The sequence below is a fragment of the Motacilla alba genome, chromosome 18, assembly GCF_015832195.1.
Source record: "Motacilla alba alba isolate MOTALB_02 chromosome 18, Motacilla_alba_V1.0_pri, whole genome shotgun sequence".
Lineage (NCBI taxonomy): Eukaryota > Metazoa > Chordata > Aves > Passeriformes > Motacillidae > Motacilla > Motacilla alba.
Genome location: NC_052033.1, coordinates 1,865,479 through 1,882,527, shown reverse-complemented (window position 1 = coordinate 1,882,527; position 17,049 = coordinate 1,865,479). Strand labels below are relative to the sequence as shown.

The following is a 17,049-nucleotide window of genomic DNA, read 5'->3' as shown; positions in this document are numbered from 1 at the left end:
GCGCTGCCAGGAGCGATGCAATCGACAGCAATACCTTCATTTCACCAGTGCCTCAACTCTGGATCCCTTTCAGCTGGGTCGTGCCACGAGAAGGGAGAGCAAATTCTCAGCATTCAAAAAGTCCCCATGGGACAGACCTTGATCTCTTTTGGGGGGCAGAGAGATTCTCGCAGCGGGGAAGCTTCGTGCTCCCCTCTCGACCTGAATCTCTTCGCAGCCCAAGAACCGGAGGTGAGGGGTCTGTCCTTCCACGCATCACCTCCTGCAAAATCAGGGAGTGCAAAGAGCAGAGCCGGGGCAGAGCTCGGCGCAGCCAGAGGTTGGGCTAACTTTAACTCAGCACTCTGGATTCTGAATTTCCTCTGAGCTGTTTACAAACGGCTGGAAAAAAAACTTCCAGCACTACCTCCCCCCCGCCAGCCCCGTCCTGATGTTGCCCAGAACATCTCTCTCATCCCTCCCTTTCAGGGAGAAAAAAAAAAAAAAAAAAAAAAAAAAGGAAAGGAGGGAGGAGTGGGAGAGAGGAGGAGAGAGGGAGAAAGTGAGCTCACGTTCACACATTGGTGAAGAGGCTGGTCTTGCAATGCCTTTGAATATTTTACTTTTAGGCAGTTCCTCATCAGTCAGCCACACACATCCGAGGCGAGCTGAAGCTAACTACAGCCATGGACAGCACTAGGAGATCTCAAATCTAATCGCACGCATCATTCCTCCGGGATATTTTTTAAATTCCATATCTAAACACGCTGACAGGCAGCTGCACTCACACACTCACACACACACACACACACCACACGTCGCAGAGCCGCCAAGCAAACACCTTGTCTCCTCTCGCAGGATATACCCGCTCACACACATCTCTCTTTATCTCCTCCTGGCTTCCCGGAGGATCCTGCCGGCTGTTTTTCATGGAGAAAGTCCAGGGAGAAATGGAGATTGAGAGATGGGAAAGAAGTGAAGAAATTTCAGACGCAGAAAAAAAGGTTATTCAAGAGATATGGAGCAGAGTATATGCAAACTGCGAGGACGTTGGGGTCTCCATACTCATCAGGTATTTAAAAAACAAACCAAAAAAAAGGAAGCAGCAAATCCAACTGAATCTCTATATAGCTCAGAAAGAGGCAGAACAATATATAGAACTGAGTGGAGATGAATGACAGCGAGTGGGGAGCTGGCTGGGTGTATTTGCTGCCTGGGAGCAGGGAGGGATTCACAGCGCTCCTCGGATTCCCACACCTTTGAGCCGGGTGGCAGCGGCGGGGGGAGCGAGGGGAGCCTTGCCGGGGACTTTGGGGGGAGCTGCTTCCATGCAAAGGTCACCTTAACCTGCGGCCGGGGCTGGGGGGCGGCGGAGGCGGGGGCAGCTCAGCCCCGGCTGCGGGTGGGTTGGGGGTCTGGGCTTTTTGGCCCCCCCGGGGAGGGCGTGCGGATGGCACGGGTCCGGAGCAGGCTGGCGGGTGAAATAATGCAAGTTGGGAGCCAAGATAAAACCCAAGCAGGTGTGTCTCCCAGGGCACCATCTGTCCCTCCGGCGGCAGCGTCGGCGGGAAGGAGAGCGCTGAAGTTGGCGGTGGAAGGGGCTGTGGGGGCACAGGCGGGAGAGGGGGCAGGGGGGGACAGCAGCCCCGGAGGGGCGTGTGGAGCATCTTCCGATGGCAGTGGGGCACAGACAGCAGCTCAAAGCTCTGCACCTGCAGCCAGAGCAGGGGAGATGCTCTGGAAGGTGGGGAGCAGAGGCAGGTGGGGGTTCTTGTGTTATCTGGGAGTAAAACCGTATCCAGGTACACCGGGAAAGAGCCAAGTGGAAATCCCACAGGGTCCCATGGCACTGGGAGTTTGGGGTATCAGTGGAGTATGGCACCAACAGGCTGTTTCCCTTATTGAGGAGTGAAGGAGAGGGGCAGGTGAGATGCCTGCAATGGCCAAATGGCAAACAGCAAAGATCCTGTCCAGAGCCACACCAGTCATCCCTGGGGTCAGTAATGCTGAGATGTCCCTGCTCAGACCCCACCTGGACCAAACACCACGCACCCCAGGTGTGGGTTGTGTCCTTCCCGTTTTCTCCTGCACCAGGGCACTGTGGGTGGGCAGGGAACCCCTTGGAAGGATGTGCTGCTCACTAGTAATCATCTGAAAGTTTTCCAGCTGACTGAGCTAAAGCTCTGAGCCCACGGGGTCTGCAGGGAGCAGAGCCTCTCTGGACATCACAGTGAGCAGAGCCAGTTCCCCTCCAGGCTCGCTGCCAGCACTGCAATGGGATTTTCTTACCAAGACCCCTCTGCAGATTCCAAAATGATATTGGAGCCCCCTCTCCACCTCCTTCACAAACATTTCCTTCTGTCAGAGCCAGCTGATGGCTGAGCCCATTCTCCCATGGCCCCCACTCCGTGTAGGCAGTCAGGGCAGTCAGGAGGTGTGACAGCTCCATGGCTGGGGACACCAAACCTACCTAGGCTGGGTCTGAAGCAGAAATGGCAGAGATCTGGGGGTTAAAAGATTCCCCTCAGCCCCACCTCACAAGGTTCAGCTCGTGGCTTGGCCAGCAGCCATGCATGGCCAGCCCCTCGCCCAGCAGCTGGGTCATGCCATGGCCCCATCTGCCTCCCCTTCCAGGTTCCCACTGCCCACTGACCCAGGGAGGGGGGCTGTGTGCCCATGGCTGGCACCAAGGGACTCGTGGCAGTGCCATGGGGGATTCACCCAGGGCATCTCACTGCTTTTGGAGTCCCCATGGTGCTTGGATCAGGGTTGGGCATGAGGAGAATTGAGGTGTGGCAGTGGGGACTGGGTGGCTGAGCTCTGGTCCCAAGTCAAACTTTCCCAGCAGAAGTTTTTGGTGCAGTTTGGGGATTTTTTTTTTAATCCAAGCAGAGTTGTGCGCTGTGGTGAAGGTTTTCTCCGGCTGTGACAACAGGGCAGGACAGAACTGCCTGCTAGGGTGAGCCCTGGCTCTTTGGGAGCCTTTAGATCCTTAGTCATGGCACATCCCAGCTAAACCCACCACCTGCTCCCTCAGCCAGAGCTTCCCTGCGATGCTTAAAGTGAGGTCTGGCCTTGTGCACGTCCCTGGGGATAGTGATGCCATTTGGGAGAGGTACCATCCCCTCCAGCAGCACCGGTTGGGGCAGCAGATCCGCCCGCACCCGCACGGCACAGCTGCTTGGTGTCCCCCCGGTCACATTCCCTGTCCCCAAAGAGGTCTTTGCGCTGCTGCTCTGAGCCCCGCTGTAAGCTCTGAGCTGCCTGGGGAAGCAGCACGTGGCGGCCGAAAGCAGGGCAGCCCGGCCGGGGCTGGAGCACGGGCGCTGCCGCTCCCCCAGCTGCGCTCGCAGCCGGCAGCAGCCGCGGGAGAAGTGGGTCACGCGTGGGGGCCGCCGGGAGCCCGGGCCGGCGGCAGCCGCTTCCCAAGACGTGATTCAGCAGCTCCAGAGGTCGGGGCTGGGGAGGGGGCAGTGGGCGGCCGCTGGTGGGGTCGGTGCGAGGTGACCCGCCCAGAACATTTTGGGTGGGCGCGCACCCAACGTGCCGGGGGCTGGGAGCCGCCCCGGTCAGCCTCTGCTTCAGCCTGGTGCTCCTGCTCACCTTGCTAGGGAAACTGAGGCAGAAAGGGGTTTGCACAGGTGTGGCCAGGGAGAAGGAAGGGGGTGCGTGGCTGTGGATCCCTCCTTGGTGCAACCCCCACGGGCAGAGTGGTGAGAGCAGGCAAATCTGTCAGCACTTGTGTGGCTGGGGTTGTGACCGGGGACTTGGCAGTGCCTGGTGGCAGAGGGTCTGTCCCTGCTTACCTGCTCCATCCTCTCTCCATCCCTTCAGAGCTGCTGAGGGCAGGGAATTACATTTTCCCATGTAGGAAGGGCTGGGGGGCTGCAGCACTTCTGAAATGGATCTGGGGCCTGATCCTGTGCTCCGAGGCTGGAGGCAGGGAGGCAATGCCCGCCGAAAGGCAGTGATGGGAGGCATCTGCAGTGCTGCCATCCTGCAGAAACCCAGCCCAGGTCCCTTTGTCCCTAACCAGCATCCCACCCCTTCACCCCTCGCTTTTCCATGGTTTGCAGGTGGGGAAACTGAGGCACAGAGCTGGGCATCATGTTCCCATCCCTCGTGGCCGCTGCTGGTGCTTGAACCCACAGCAAACCCCTGGGGTCCTGCCCTAGCACGACGAGTCCCTGATCTCACAGAACTCTGGGACCCTGGGGGACACAAACGAGAATAATGGGGACTACGGCTGAGCAGCCACCGGATCCTGGGAATCTGCGCTCTGTGGTTAAAACTATGTCGCTAATTGACAATTTCCTCGGTGGGGAGCCTCGCCCCGGAGGAAGCAGAGTCTCGTCCACACGCTCATCTTCCTCCTCGGGAGCTCAGGGGCCTCTGCAGGCTCCATCTCACAGCTGCCTTAACCCTTGCTGGAGCTCGAGCAGGAGTTGGGGCTGGAGCTGCTCACCTGGGGCTGTGCCTCCTGGCTGAGTGGTTCCCAAAGGGACAGCTGGGAGCCCTGGGCTGAAGCTCCTCCGTAGCCTCCCCATGCCCCCGGGCTCGTTGCTGCGCCTCAGTTTCCCCATCTGTTATTCAGGAATGAGTCTTTTTTGACCCCTCCCTCAGCACAGAGCTCCCAGCCAGAGAGCAGGGCAGCCTTCCGAGCCTGCTGTGCAGTGCAGGAGCCCTCCAGCCCGTGGCTGTCCCTCCCCAGGGTCCCCCTTTTCTCCTTCCAATAGTTTATTGGCAAAACTGTGACACAGGGCCGGGGGATGCAAGCATCTGGGGGGGGCTCAGCCCTCAGCAGCGCACAGGGGCTGAGAGCACCCCGGGGTGAAGATCAGAGGGGGTTTGGGACCCTCTGTTCTTTGCAGACCCCAGCTCAGCCCAGCACCCCAGGGCTGAAAGCTCAGCCTGTCCCGGCCGGCGCACGCGCTCGCTCCCACACCCACACACACGTACCATAGGCACAGACGTGAGACCACAAAACTTCCAGATTCCAGAGGGAATAAAGCCCAGGGACAGTTTCTGTTAGACCCCAGGAGAATCTGGACCAAATGGTAATGCCATGCCAAGTGCAGGCAGCGCAACCTGGCTCAGCCACCGCAGGCTGTGCCGCCTCCACAGGGCTTCTCCATCGCTCTGTTCCCTCTGTCTGCACTTCAGAGCCATCAGCTTTCCAAATTTCCGCCTTCTCCATCGCTCCTGATGTGCTCTTTCCCCCTCAAGAGGTGTAGGAGGGGAAGCAAAAGGTTTGCCAATGCAGGATCAGGCCCCTGGACCTCGAAGGCTGCTTAGTCTGAGCAAACACACCTGGATTCAGACACTTTGCAAAGAGCTTTAAAATATGAAAGCACTCCTTGGATGCCAGACGTTATTGTGAGTTCTAGGTTAAAATAGCAAAAAAAATCTGAGTAATGAGTCTGGCAATGCAGAAAAACCTTTTTTTTTTTTTTTTTTTTCCCAGCTGAATCAAAAAAGTATGGGTTGAATCTACCCAAAAATGGCATTTAAAAAGTGATTTTGCAGCTACCCCCAAAGCCAACATGTGTTTTGCGGAGGCGTCCATAGGGAAAGGCTCCGTTCCTGGCTGATGAAGGACACATTTCAGGGCAGAGTGGCCCGGGGAGATGCAATATCTCTCTTTGAAAAGGGCCCAGTGAAGAGCAGCAGCAGTGTCCCTGTCCCACGCTCATGAATGGTTGTGGTCAAGCTGGGGAGATGTTTTTGTGGGGACAAGGAGAGCCAGAGAGCGGCAGGCTCTGCTCTGCTAGCACAGGCATAAGGGACATTTCCCAACCTAACAACCACTCCATGAGCACCGAGGGGGCGAGTGAGGGTTTAACAAGCTCAGTCTCAAGCAGCCCCTTCTCCTACGGCTGCATTGTCTCTGATCACAGCTCCCAGGACCAGCCCTTCTTGGCTGCTCCATGGCTTCTCCACAGCCAAGGCAGCTGTGTGGGGATCCCTGTGGCACATCCCGCACCAGCCACAACCTCGGGGCTGCCAGGAGCTCTTGGGAATGCAGAGGAGAGCGTTCCCCATGTCCCCTGTCCCCGTGCTGCCCTTGCATCACTTGCAAGCTACGTGGGGGTAAAAAATCCCACTCGGCGCCCCGAGAGCCGCAAGGATATCCGTGACCAAGGCAAGCAAAGGCACAGAGGGCGAGCGGTTTCCCGGGCAGTTTCCCTGGCTGTGGCTAAGGATGGGTCGATACCAGGGGTGGCAATTCCCCTCCAGAGCAGGCGGGGAGGGCCGAGCCTCGGCGGTGCCAGCCGGCCCCGCTAATGAGGATGCTGCGGCGGAGCGGGGCCGCGCCCGGACGCGGCTCGGCGGAGCTTCGGGGCTCATTACCGGCAGGGAAATGCCAGGACAGCCCCGGCCAGCCTGGCAGGCGCTCAGGGTGCCTGGGGAGCGCTGAGTGCCAGCTGGCTGGCAATCCTGCCCGAGCTGAGCCGAGGCTGCTGGAAATCACCAAGGGGGCATTGAACGGGAGAGACGGTGATGGACACCAGCAGCACACAGGTTCACAGTTTGAGTGGAACATGGGCCACGTCCTTGTGGATGTGTCTTACCCACCTCTCTACCCAGCCAGGGGTCTTCTTCCAGCTCCAAGGGAGGTAGGTCTCCAGAGACACGTGGGAAATCCACTTTGGTGCTGCGGTTAATTCACTTCTCCCGTGAAAGCTGTCCTTACCCCTACCCTGAAGGTTCATTGTGCAGCCAAGAGGCTTTGGGCTGAATTCACATGTGTGGTAGGGAAAAACAACAGCAACATGGACTTGGAGGTGTGAGTGGTGCCTGCAGAAGTGAGCAGAACCTGCCCCTGAGGGTTTCTAGCTCATGTCCAAATAGATTCGGTGGAATCTTTGCTGAGGAGTCTACTCCCAGCGTCACTGGGGAGTCCTGGTCCCTCTGCCCTGGGCACTGGGGCATCACAGCCTCTGAGCACAGTTCAGTGTTGTGCTGGATTCTGCTCCCAAGGCTTTGCAGCGGGATGTGGGCTTCACCTGGAGGAAGGCCAGCTACACGTTTCCCTCAGCTGGAGAAGCTGAATTTAGCATTAGCATGTGGATGGGGGCTTTGGCCCTTTTCCCTCCAGCCCTCCCGTGACAGAGCTTGAGATGTTTCCCACCACCATCTCCACCTGTCCAGAAGCTTTCAGAGAGAGGACACAGGAGCAGGCAGGCACCATCCTCTTCCTACTCGTTAGATTTGCCTTTTTCTGTCTTGCTGAGCTGTAGCATCCGCATAGCTGAGACCTCTGAGACCTTCCTCGCCCTGGGCTGGGTGAACACCCAGGCAGCACCCAGCAGCCTTTCCCCAGCCTGAAAAGGGGATGATGGGCTACAGGTGGCTGGGGGGAGCAGGGGGAACATGCAGGCAAAGCAGTGAGCCAGCCCTCAGCATAATAAATAGCAGCAGCACACAGCACCTGCCTACCCATTATCAGCTGCTTTGTAGGCACCCCAGAGAGGAGCTGGAAGGAGAGGTTTGAAAGGGACACAGAGGCTCCAGGCTGCCTTAGAGTTTCTCCCACGTAGAGGGACGAGGCGAGAGAAAACATGAAAGCATTGGTAGGTTGAGTCACCAACCCTGGAGGGATTTAAGAGATGTGTAGATGTGGCTCTTGGGGATGCGTTTTAGTGGTGGGCTTGGCAGTGCTGGGTTAAGAGTTGGACTTGGTGATCCTAAAGGCCTCTTCTAACCTAAATGATTCTGTGGAAATCTAGGAAAAAAACAAGTCTCCAAGTGCTGGCTGGGGGTTCAGCTGAAGCCTCCCAGCAGATCTGAGGTCTCACAAGCATTTTCACCCCACAGCTTGCAAACAGGGGAAGTGAATTTGCAAGGGTTTAGGTGCGTGGGGGGACCAGGCAGCATCCAGGTATCCTCTTTCCAGCTAGGGAGGCAAGGAAGTGGCAAATCCTCCATGCAGGATTTGCTCTGTGTGCTCGGGGGAGAGGGAGGAAGATGGGGGAGATGGAGGAGATGCCACTCTTCCTAACAGAAAACAGGTTTCCAGTAACTGCAGTGGGTTTGCACCTTAATTATTTCCTTTGGCTCTGCTACTGGGAATGGTTGTGTCCTTAAAGTTGTTACAAGGGCAAACGAGAGAGGAAAAGCAATCCTGACATCCTGTCCGCTGGGTCCAGATGTAGCTGGCAGAGTACAAATTAGCGGGTGGAGAATGGAATCGCTTAAAAAGAAATTTAATGAGATCGGTATGCAGGCATCTGGTTCCTATCAATCATCATTTTGTGTGATATGCAATGGTAAATATCATCTTTTAATGACTCTGATGGAGAAAAAAAGCCCAAACCACACACACACACGTAATGATCCAAAAAACTTCCAGAGCCCAGGAGGTTTGAACTCTCCAAATTTTCTGTAGATGGAAAAACCCCAACAGACACCTCTTCTAACTCACTCTTGTTGGATTATTTTATTTCATTTTTTTCTCCTTTCCTCTGGTTATATTTAACCTTTGTGTTAAATTAATCTTCTCTGTTTATTAACAACTACCACTGAGTGAGCCTCCTTCCCTCTTCTTTGTGGTTTGACAGCTCAAATATTTGCTCCAGGCTGAAGTTCTTGCTGCAGGCGCCTGCTGCTTTCCAAGGGCAGGTGGCTGCAGGTCTCTGGCCATCCATAGGTTTGCTCCTGAAGATGTTTTGGGCTCCTCTGTTTCAGTTCTCCACCAAAGAAATCCAGCAGACACAGGACTGAACACATGAGCTGAGGGTTTGCTGGTTTTGCATCCCCTGGGAAAGCTGCTGGGCTCAGCTCCCGCAGGGGCATCGGCCTGAGGGTCTGCAAAACAGGGAAAGGTTGGAAACCAAGTATTTGGATCCTTTATTGGTCTGATCTCATGCAGGTTGGGGTATTTTGAGGGTTTAACCAGCCTTTGCTCCTGGCATATCTGGCCAAAAGTGGGGAGAGGTGGAGGTGATGATCCCAGGGTCTCCTTTTGGCCCTTCTCTTGTTGGGGACACACTGTAAATCCTTGTGGTGCAGACGTCAGTCCCCCCTTGCTCTTCCCTTCGTGGTTCAGACCAGGAATTTTTCTCAGTTCATTTCCCATGCCTTGAGAACATCCTGCCCTTCAGCTGAGATAAAATACAGCTTTTCAGGGAGCTTCCCGTGGTTTGGGGTTCAGAGGCTGAGGCATGCAGGGAGCAGCTGGCAGCCTCCGTTCCTGGCTGGGGCAGCAGGTCCCACTTCCAGTGACATCCCTGGCTCCCAGTGCCTGGGGGGAGCCTGTGGAGGGGAAAGATCTCCTAGCAGGGATGGTAAAACCCATAGCTCTGACCCCAGCAGGATGATCCCTGCTGGAGCTGCAGGGCTTTGCTGGGTGACTGCAGCTGCAACAGCTTGAAGAGAGGTGGGGAGGGATGGGATGAGGGCAGAGGGATGCTGAGTCCAGCTGGAAAAAATTATTCCATTAAACCAGAGTAGAACATTTGCCCTTCTGAGGGGAAATGCCCAGGGCAGAAGTCTTAGATCCTGGGAATGATGTTATCCGTGAAGCCCAGGCCAGCTCCTTCCCCCAGCACCTCTCAGACAGCTTTGGGCTGAAGGACTGAGCATCTCTGTGGCAGCAGGAGCTGAGACAGCCAGGCCTGGGAGTGATTTCTCCCGACAGGGACCAGATGTGTCAGGAGGAGCTGTGCTGGGGGGAGGAGGCTGCACAACAACAAGAGGAGTTTTGTCATGGGTCCCCTCTGGGTTTTAAAAGCAACACCTCATCTCCCCCTTCCACCTTCCTTCCACCCCCACCCTTTCTGCCACACATTCCTCACACCTCCAAAACCTATTTTGGGCCATCTGATGAATCCCAGCTGCCTGGGGAAGCAGCAGGAGCCGTGGTGCACTCCAGGCACAGCTTCAGCCGCTTCCTTGGCAATGCCCCCAAGCTCTCACAAGCCAAGGCAGCGGGGGAAGGAAGGGAGGGGGGGAAAGGAGGATAACAAACTGGTAAAGGAGCCTGGTACTCAGTATTGTGATTATTCACTGAGTGGTGAGTGGGGAAGAGGATCCCACCTGGCTCTGGAGAGAAGGAGTGATGGTTGGAGAGAGAGGTGGGATGGGTTCGGGTTCCCGTGGTTTGGGATGGTGCTTGGGAGGGGAGCAGCAGTCTGCCTGGAGCCAGGAATGATGGGGGGCAGCCTGGGAGCACTCTGCTGCCTCCTGAGCATCCTTCACCAGCCCAGGAGCCAGGGAGAGCCCCGTAGGAGGGAGGGAGCTGGGTGACAGTGGGAACCAGCACTGACATGGCTCTCTCCTGCATCCATTGGGTGGAAGGGGATGGTTAATGTGACTCAAGTGTCAGCCCCAGCTGCAATCCTGGCACGGGTGGTGTCGGCATTGGTGGCTCCAGCCCTGGTCCCTGTTACCTTGTGCCCTTCAACTCCCTGTCCTCTCCAGCTCTCCACCTCCCTGGGAAGCTGTGACCACAACTTCATTTCTTTCAGCTGCATTTCATAGGGGTTGATTTAATCCTGCAGAAAAGAGGGTCCCCAGCACCCCCACAGAGGGGCTGGTGAGTTTTTGGAGTATCCTTGTGCTGGGAAAAATATCCCAAATGAGCAGTGACATCAGCTCAGGCCTTAGGTCCTGCTGGAGGCTCTGGTGGGGCTGATCCATGAAAGGTGGGGCAACTTGGACAAGGGGAGACTGTTCTGGGTAGCAATGCAAAAAAAAAAGCCCATGGGAGCAAGGAAGAAGGGCAAGGAGAGGCTGGATGGGATAAAGAGAGGTTTTTATGCTGATCTCCAGCTCTCTGAGGCAGGATGTGATGTTTTGATATATGTGGGCACATATCCAGCAGCTGGCACGCCTGGGTGGCATCTCTGGGCATCAAGAACTCAGTCTTGCTTCTGCTTGGAGAATGAATATCCAGCTGTGATGACCTTGTAGCAGATGGGGTTTGGGGAAAAGGCATCAACCTGCTGGTTTTCAGACAGCTGAATGCTGCAGCTCCTGGGGAATTGGATAGGAAGATCAGCCCTGGCTGTGTGAGGCACAGGGGGTGGATTCCACCATCTCCATCCCCCGTGCTTTGCTTTAACCCCTCAGCCTGCTCTCCCCCTCCTGATGGCATTTCATGTCTGCTCTTTCTGGAAGGTTTTTTGTGAACTTCCCCTCGGCCAAGCAGTACTTCAGCCAGTTCAAGCACATGGAGGACCCGCTGGAGATGGAGAGGAGCTTGCAGCTGCGCAAGCACGCTCGGAGGGTCATGGGGGCCATCAACACTGTGGTGGAGAACCTCAACGACTCTGAAAAGGTCTCCTCTGTCCTGGCCCTGGTGGGCAAGGCCCATGCCCTCAAGCACAAAGTGGAGCCCATCTACTTTAAGGTAAGGGATAGGAGCAAAATAACCTCTGGGCTGCTTCAGGAAGAGGGGAGGGAAGCAGGAGCTGTGGTGAGCTGGTGCTGCCTGTCCTTGGCTGGAGAAGCTTGGCTGGGTGTGGGGGCTGCTCTCTACACAGCTGGAGTGTCCCACTGTGGCACTGTCCTGTGGAGACCACCATGCCCACACCCAGCCAGTGCCAGAGCTCCCAGTGCCTCCCCCTGCCCAGGGAAACCCACCTGGCTGTGCCCATGTTTGTGGCTGTGTCCCACTTCTTCTGGAAATCAAGCATGACAGCAGGGACTCAATTAGTTGGCTAATTAGCCCCCCTGCAGCTCTGCTTGGTTTCTTTCTGATGGGAATAATAACCCAAGATCACAGCTTTGATCCCCTCATGGCCATTCTCTCAAGAGTTGGACTTGATGATGCTCATGGGTCCTTTCCAGCTTGGAGTATTCCATGATTCTGTAAATAATTTGAGGTGCCCAGACTGGGGAGATGCCTCAGCCTGCAAGCAGCTCCCTCTGCTGCCTGGGCAGGCTGGTTACCTGTCCTGTCTGCTCCCAGGGGTGCCAACAGACCTCCAGGACATCTGTGTCCTACAGACGGCAACAGCATTCAAGTGTTTTTGTAGGAAAAAGCCAAATTGGCTGTGAGCAGCTCCCTGGCGAGTTATTGACCCCTTCCTTGCTGTCTGCCTCCCTCAGAAACTCACCGGTGTCATGCTGGAGGTGATTGCTGAGGAATACCCCAACGACTTCACCCCGGAGGCACACGGGGCCTGGACCAAGATGAAGACCCTCATCTACACCCACGTGACAGCGGCCTACAAGGAGGTGGGCTGGGCTCAGTACCCCACTGCCACCCTGTGAGCGCCCAGGGGGCCACCAGAGGGGCAGGGAGGGCTTCGCTCACCCCAGGACTTCGCTCTGGTCTCTTCTCAAGATCTTTGCTCGGTTTGGGGAGCACGGTAGGGCCAGTTCTGTCAGCTGCCAAGTCACAATTTGATCTCCATGGGGTTTAAAAACAAACTAAATAAGCCAAAAAAACCACAGAACCACGAAGGGTGTGGGTGGGTCGGGGTGAAGCCGTTGCAGGGGACGCTGGAAGGGGATGCAGAGGGCGAGAGGAGAGCTTTGGTTGTTGGCTCCATCTTCCTGTCCTGGCCTGTCCATCACCACTTCCCAAATCCTGCACCTCACTTGCACCATCTCAAAGTCCCTTGCACAAATGCTGCTGCCCTGTTCACTGATGAACAACACAACCCTCATTTTCCATGTGAAGCCCCTGGCTGAACCTGGCTTTTGGGGGCACACCTGGAGACCTCTGACTGGCACCGAGAACGCTTTGCTTTGCACTTTGTGTATCCCCTGGCAGGGCTGACAGCCAGAGCCCCTCTGGGTGCCCATCACCCCGTGCTCCAGGCGGGCAGCAGAGCTCACCTCTCCTGTCACCCACGGTCCCTGTCCTTGGCTGGCTGCTGCAGACCCTCCTGGGGTGGGAGAGAAGCTCCCCCACAGCACGAGAGAGTGGAAGGAGGGGGATGCCTTTGGGGGGATCAGAGCATGGTGTGTGAGTGGGATCCCTGTGCCATAGGTGGGGAGCTGGTGAGTGCACCCACTGCCCTCCAGCTTCCTGAGGAAGGGCTTGGAGGGAACATGATGTGCCCTGGGAGCTGGTGTGTGTAGGTCTGGCTGCCCTCTCAGTGAGAAGGTGGGTCAGGCTGTGGCTAGGAGGAGAAAAGATGGCCCAGACATATCAGGAGGGATTCTGGTTATGAGAAAAGGTCCCTTCTCTGTTAACATTAATAAATACCTTGTATAGAGCATATTCCTGCCCTTGTGGTGAGACTGGGCTCCTCCAAATAAAGTGCCTGGTAGAAATCAGCCCACGCAGGAGCTGTGTCCCCCCCGGGGACAGCAGTGCTCCTGCCTGTGCCTGACAAAGGCTTCTCCCACACCCCCAAAACATGGCTGCAGGGCTTGGAGCACTCATCCCGCCTCCAACACCAACTCCTCCTGAACCTCTGGGTCAGTCTGCCTGGTTTGTGCCTCAGTTTCCCCTGCAGATATGAAAAAGGGAGGAGGAGCAGCCCCGTTGCCTCCTGCCCACATGTGGTTGGATTCATAACATTTCTGGGAACTGAATGGCAAAGGATTGAGGATGAAATGTCAGCTGTGCTGGGAAGCTTTGGAATCTTTGCCACCCAATATTTCCCCAAAGGCCTCTGCTATTTTTAGAGCTCAAGCATTAAGGGCAATGTTATCTGTTGAAGTGGGAGGAGGGTTCCCTTCTGAGATTTCCTCTGGCCTCGCTCCACCGCTGTCCTGGAGAGCTGGCAGCTTCCTGAGAGAGACCAGCTCCTCTCCTGGATGCCAGCTGGACAGGCAACAAGCCCAGAGCTCCAACTGGGATCCCCACAGCCACCCTGGGGACATCCCTCCACTGTGGGGACAGTGCTCACTTCCCCAGGCTGGCCTCCCTCCTCCAGAGCAGACAGACAGACAGAAACTCCTGCTTTGCTCACCTGTGCTTTTCACCATCCCTAGGAACAGAACAGGTTTATTGTCCCTCAGAATAGCCCCAGGACTCCAGTCCCTGCAGCCACTCTGGCCTTGCAGTCCCTTCCTTCCTCCATCCCACAGTACCCCTGATGGAGAGGAGCAGTGGGGCCTGGGGCAATGGCGTGTCCTGGGCACCCGCGGAGAGCTGGGGGCAATAACAGCTGGGCACAGCTGTGCTTGGCACGGCAGCGTGCAGGATCCAGGGGGCTAGAAAAGGAAGGGACAGGCACAGGGTGACAAGTGATGCTGCTTTGCTCATGGGGTGGGCCATCAGCTAGAGTCAGCATCCCCAAAATTCAGCCCACCCGCCTGCAGTGGTGAAGGGGCCAATGGCTGCAGCCTCCAGCTCACACTGGGGTGTCCCAGCAGCTGCTCATCCCTCGGGGGTCAGGGGAGACACCCCTCAAACAGCTGCTGCCTGGGCTGGGGGTGGATGGGAATAGCCTGTTCAGCCATTGACTTCCCTCCAGTGCAGGACTGGAGAGGGATCACTTGGATCAAGACTGTTAGATGATGTTTGTGTGTGTGCACACCACGGGACTCACGAGCACGGCTTTGCTGACTCCTGCCAAGCCCTTGAGGCCAGCAGCACACATTTCTGAGCAGTTCATGCACTCCCTGTGCTCTGTGGATGCTGGGCCAGGGATGTTTCCGTACAGGGATGTTTCATCTTTAGACAAAATTTGCACATTAACCTTTGAGGTTAATAATCTCCAGGTGGGAATTTTATTTTTGCAGTGCAAACCCTTCCCCTCCCTTCCCACAACCAGAACTGGGCTCGCAGTCTGCAGAGAAGCCACTTTGGAGTGTCTGGAAATTCTCCATGTTCATACCCAACCTACCCGTGTGCCTTGGCTTTTGGGGAGCAGCAGCAGGGAGGTCCCCCCACCTTCCCATTAAACAGTGCTTTGGTTTCTCCTTTCTTTCTTCACATCCCTAGGAAAAGCTGACCCGCGGCCTCCTGCGCCCATGCGTGCGTGTGCTGGGCTTGGGGTTTTTTCCAGGCACTTTTTCCTAAAGCAGATCCAGATGTGTGCAGCTGCCGTCCCTCGAGGAGCACCCCCCCATCAGCCAAATTGCAGGCCACTCCAATAGATGCAAACAAAACCACGTTTATTTTTATCGGCTCCCTAGGAAGTGACATGAAGCAGGAGGGCGGCCGGGGCGAGCCGGGGAGGGGAGGAGATGCAGATGAAACGAACGCCCCCTCTCTGCCGCCAGCAGCAGGGGAGGCACTGCTGGCATCCAGGGACACTCTCATCTGGGGAGAGATGAAGGTCACCAGAGTAAGGAAAAAGCACCATTCCAGAGTGACAGGGCTGATAAATGCCGTGTGGAAGAGCAGAAGGGGGGCCGTGTGCTGGCTCTGTGCGTGGCTCTCTGGCACACACACGTCCATGCACAGCCATTCCCTTCACTGCCAGCCCACTGCTCTCCCCTGTCCCAGTCCTGAACAAAGGGGGCCCCTTTATCCCCATTTTGTTCAGGTCTTGCTCTCTGGGGCTTGGCCTTTCACCTCCTGGCACTCTTAGGCTGAGCTTTGCCCTCCTTGGTGGTGGCAGGTAGGGGCCAACTCGCAAAGTCCTTTCTGCAGAGCTCACAGGTGGGAAGCTGGGGCTCAGGGCATCACTGCCAGCACATGTTGGGGGCCAGCTGGTCTCTCCCCTGCCCGTGGAGGATCCCTGCACCCCCCCCAGACCCAGCCAGCCCCCAGCTCAGGCAGCGCCGTGGCGTTATCATCAGGGCTGGGCTTGGAGCTGGGATCCAGGAGGGAAAGCCTTTGTGCCCCCTACCAGAGGTAGGGAAATGCTGATGAGGGGGGTTCAGTGTCCCTGGGGCAGGGTCCCCCTTGAGCACCTCGTCCTGGCTCTCTTTGGCAGCTCCTGCTCACATCAACCAGCTCTTGTCCCCTCCCCTGCAGCTCAGTGTTTGGTCAGAGGGAGCTGAGCCCTGGGAGGAATGGGAGGCACTGGTTTGGATGGAGGATAGATCCCACCCACCATTTGTCTCCCCCTCCACGGCCAACATTGTTGGCAGGTTTAGCTCTGCAGACACCCAGCTGGAGAGAGCCCCCCAACACCACCAGAACCCTTATGGGCCTTGTGCCACCAACCTCATCTTCTCTTGGGGGGTGACAAATCCCCAGGGCGGCCGTGAGCTCTCCCAGGGGGGGTCCTCTCACATCTCTGCCACGTTGTCCCAGGAAAGAGGTCACAGTGTCTCCCCAGTGCCTGAGGGGGTGCTCAGCGACTTCGGGGGGGAGCAGATTTCACCTGGCTGGACTCTGGTGCCAGAACTCAGCCTGCCCTGCCCCTTGCCATGGGGAAGCTGCCCTGCTGTGGGATGTGGGAGCGAGGGCTGCTCGGGGCAGCACCACCAGTGCCAGGCAGAGGGATAAAAGGGAAACCCACACGCTGACCTTGGACCAGCTTAGGGAAAGGGAGGGCCAAAACCACCCGCCTGGTCTGACCTCTGTGCCAGGCTGCCGATTATTTTCCATAGCTGAAGTTGTCTCTAATTGTTGGTATGTCTGCCCCAGCCCCAGCGTGACCCACAGACATGAGCGTGGTCTGATGTAGCTCCGTGTCTTTCCTGTTCCTGCTGCAGATCCTGTTCATGTTCGTGTTCCTCGGCGCTTCCGTGCTGGTTTTATACCTGCGTTCCGTGTTTATGGGTGTAACTTGTTTTTCTTTTTGTAGGTTTTTAGTATGTTTGTAACCAGACAAAATGGTGTTATTAAACTGAAACTTGTATCTTCAGTGGATAAATCAATCAAACCCCCTCCAGCTCTGCTTGGTTTCTTTCTGATGGGGTGGCTGGAAGGTGAGGGGGTGTCGGGGGCCGCCCCGTGGCCATGTGGGTCTGAGGGTTCCTGCTCACTCTGAGGGAGTTTTTTGGCAGGAAAGCAGCAGCAAAGGGAGTGGATGTGCCCAACAAGGGTGGTAGAGGTGTCTGGAGGCATCTTAGCAATGCACTCCTGTGGGGAGGGAAGGGTTTGCCCCTCCTCCAGGCTCTTCACTTGGCTTCCAGGTACGTCTGCAAGCCAGCGGGGTCTCTCCCTGGATCAGGAGCTATTCCTGTGCCTTTGGCAGCCCAGCCAGTCCAAAATGCTCACTGAGGGCCACAGCGTGCAGCAGCCATGACCACCAAGGACTGTGA

The 17,049-nt window shown here is 56.5% G+C and overlaps 1 protein-coding gene across 1 annotated transcript; it reads left to right on the top strand.

Annotated features, from left to right (window-relative positions):
• Positions 1 to 524: 524 nt before the first annotated feature.
• CYGB (cytoglobin) lies at positions 525 to 16,676 on the top strand. The gene is made up of 3 exons (XM_038157331.1): positions 525 to 1,051; positions 11,101 to 11,332; positions 12,034 to 16,676. Exons 1-3 carry the CDS (start codon positions 909 to 911, stop codon positions 12,196 to 12,198), a joined length of 540 nt encoding a protein of 179 aa, XP_038013259.1. The 5' UTR covers positions 525 to 908; the 3' UTR covers positions 12,199 to 16,676.
• The last annotated feature ends 373 nt before the right edge of the window (positions 16,677 to 17,049 follow it).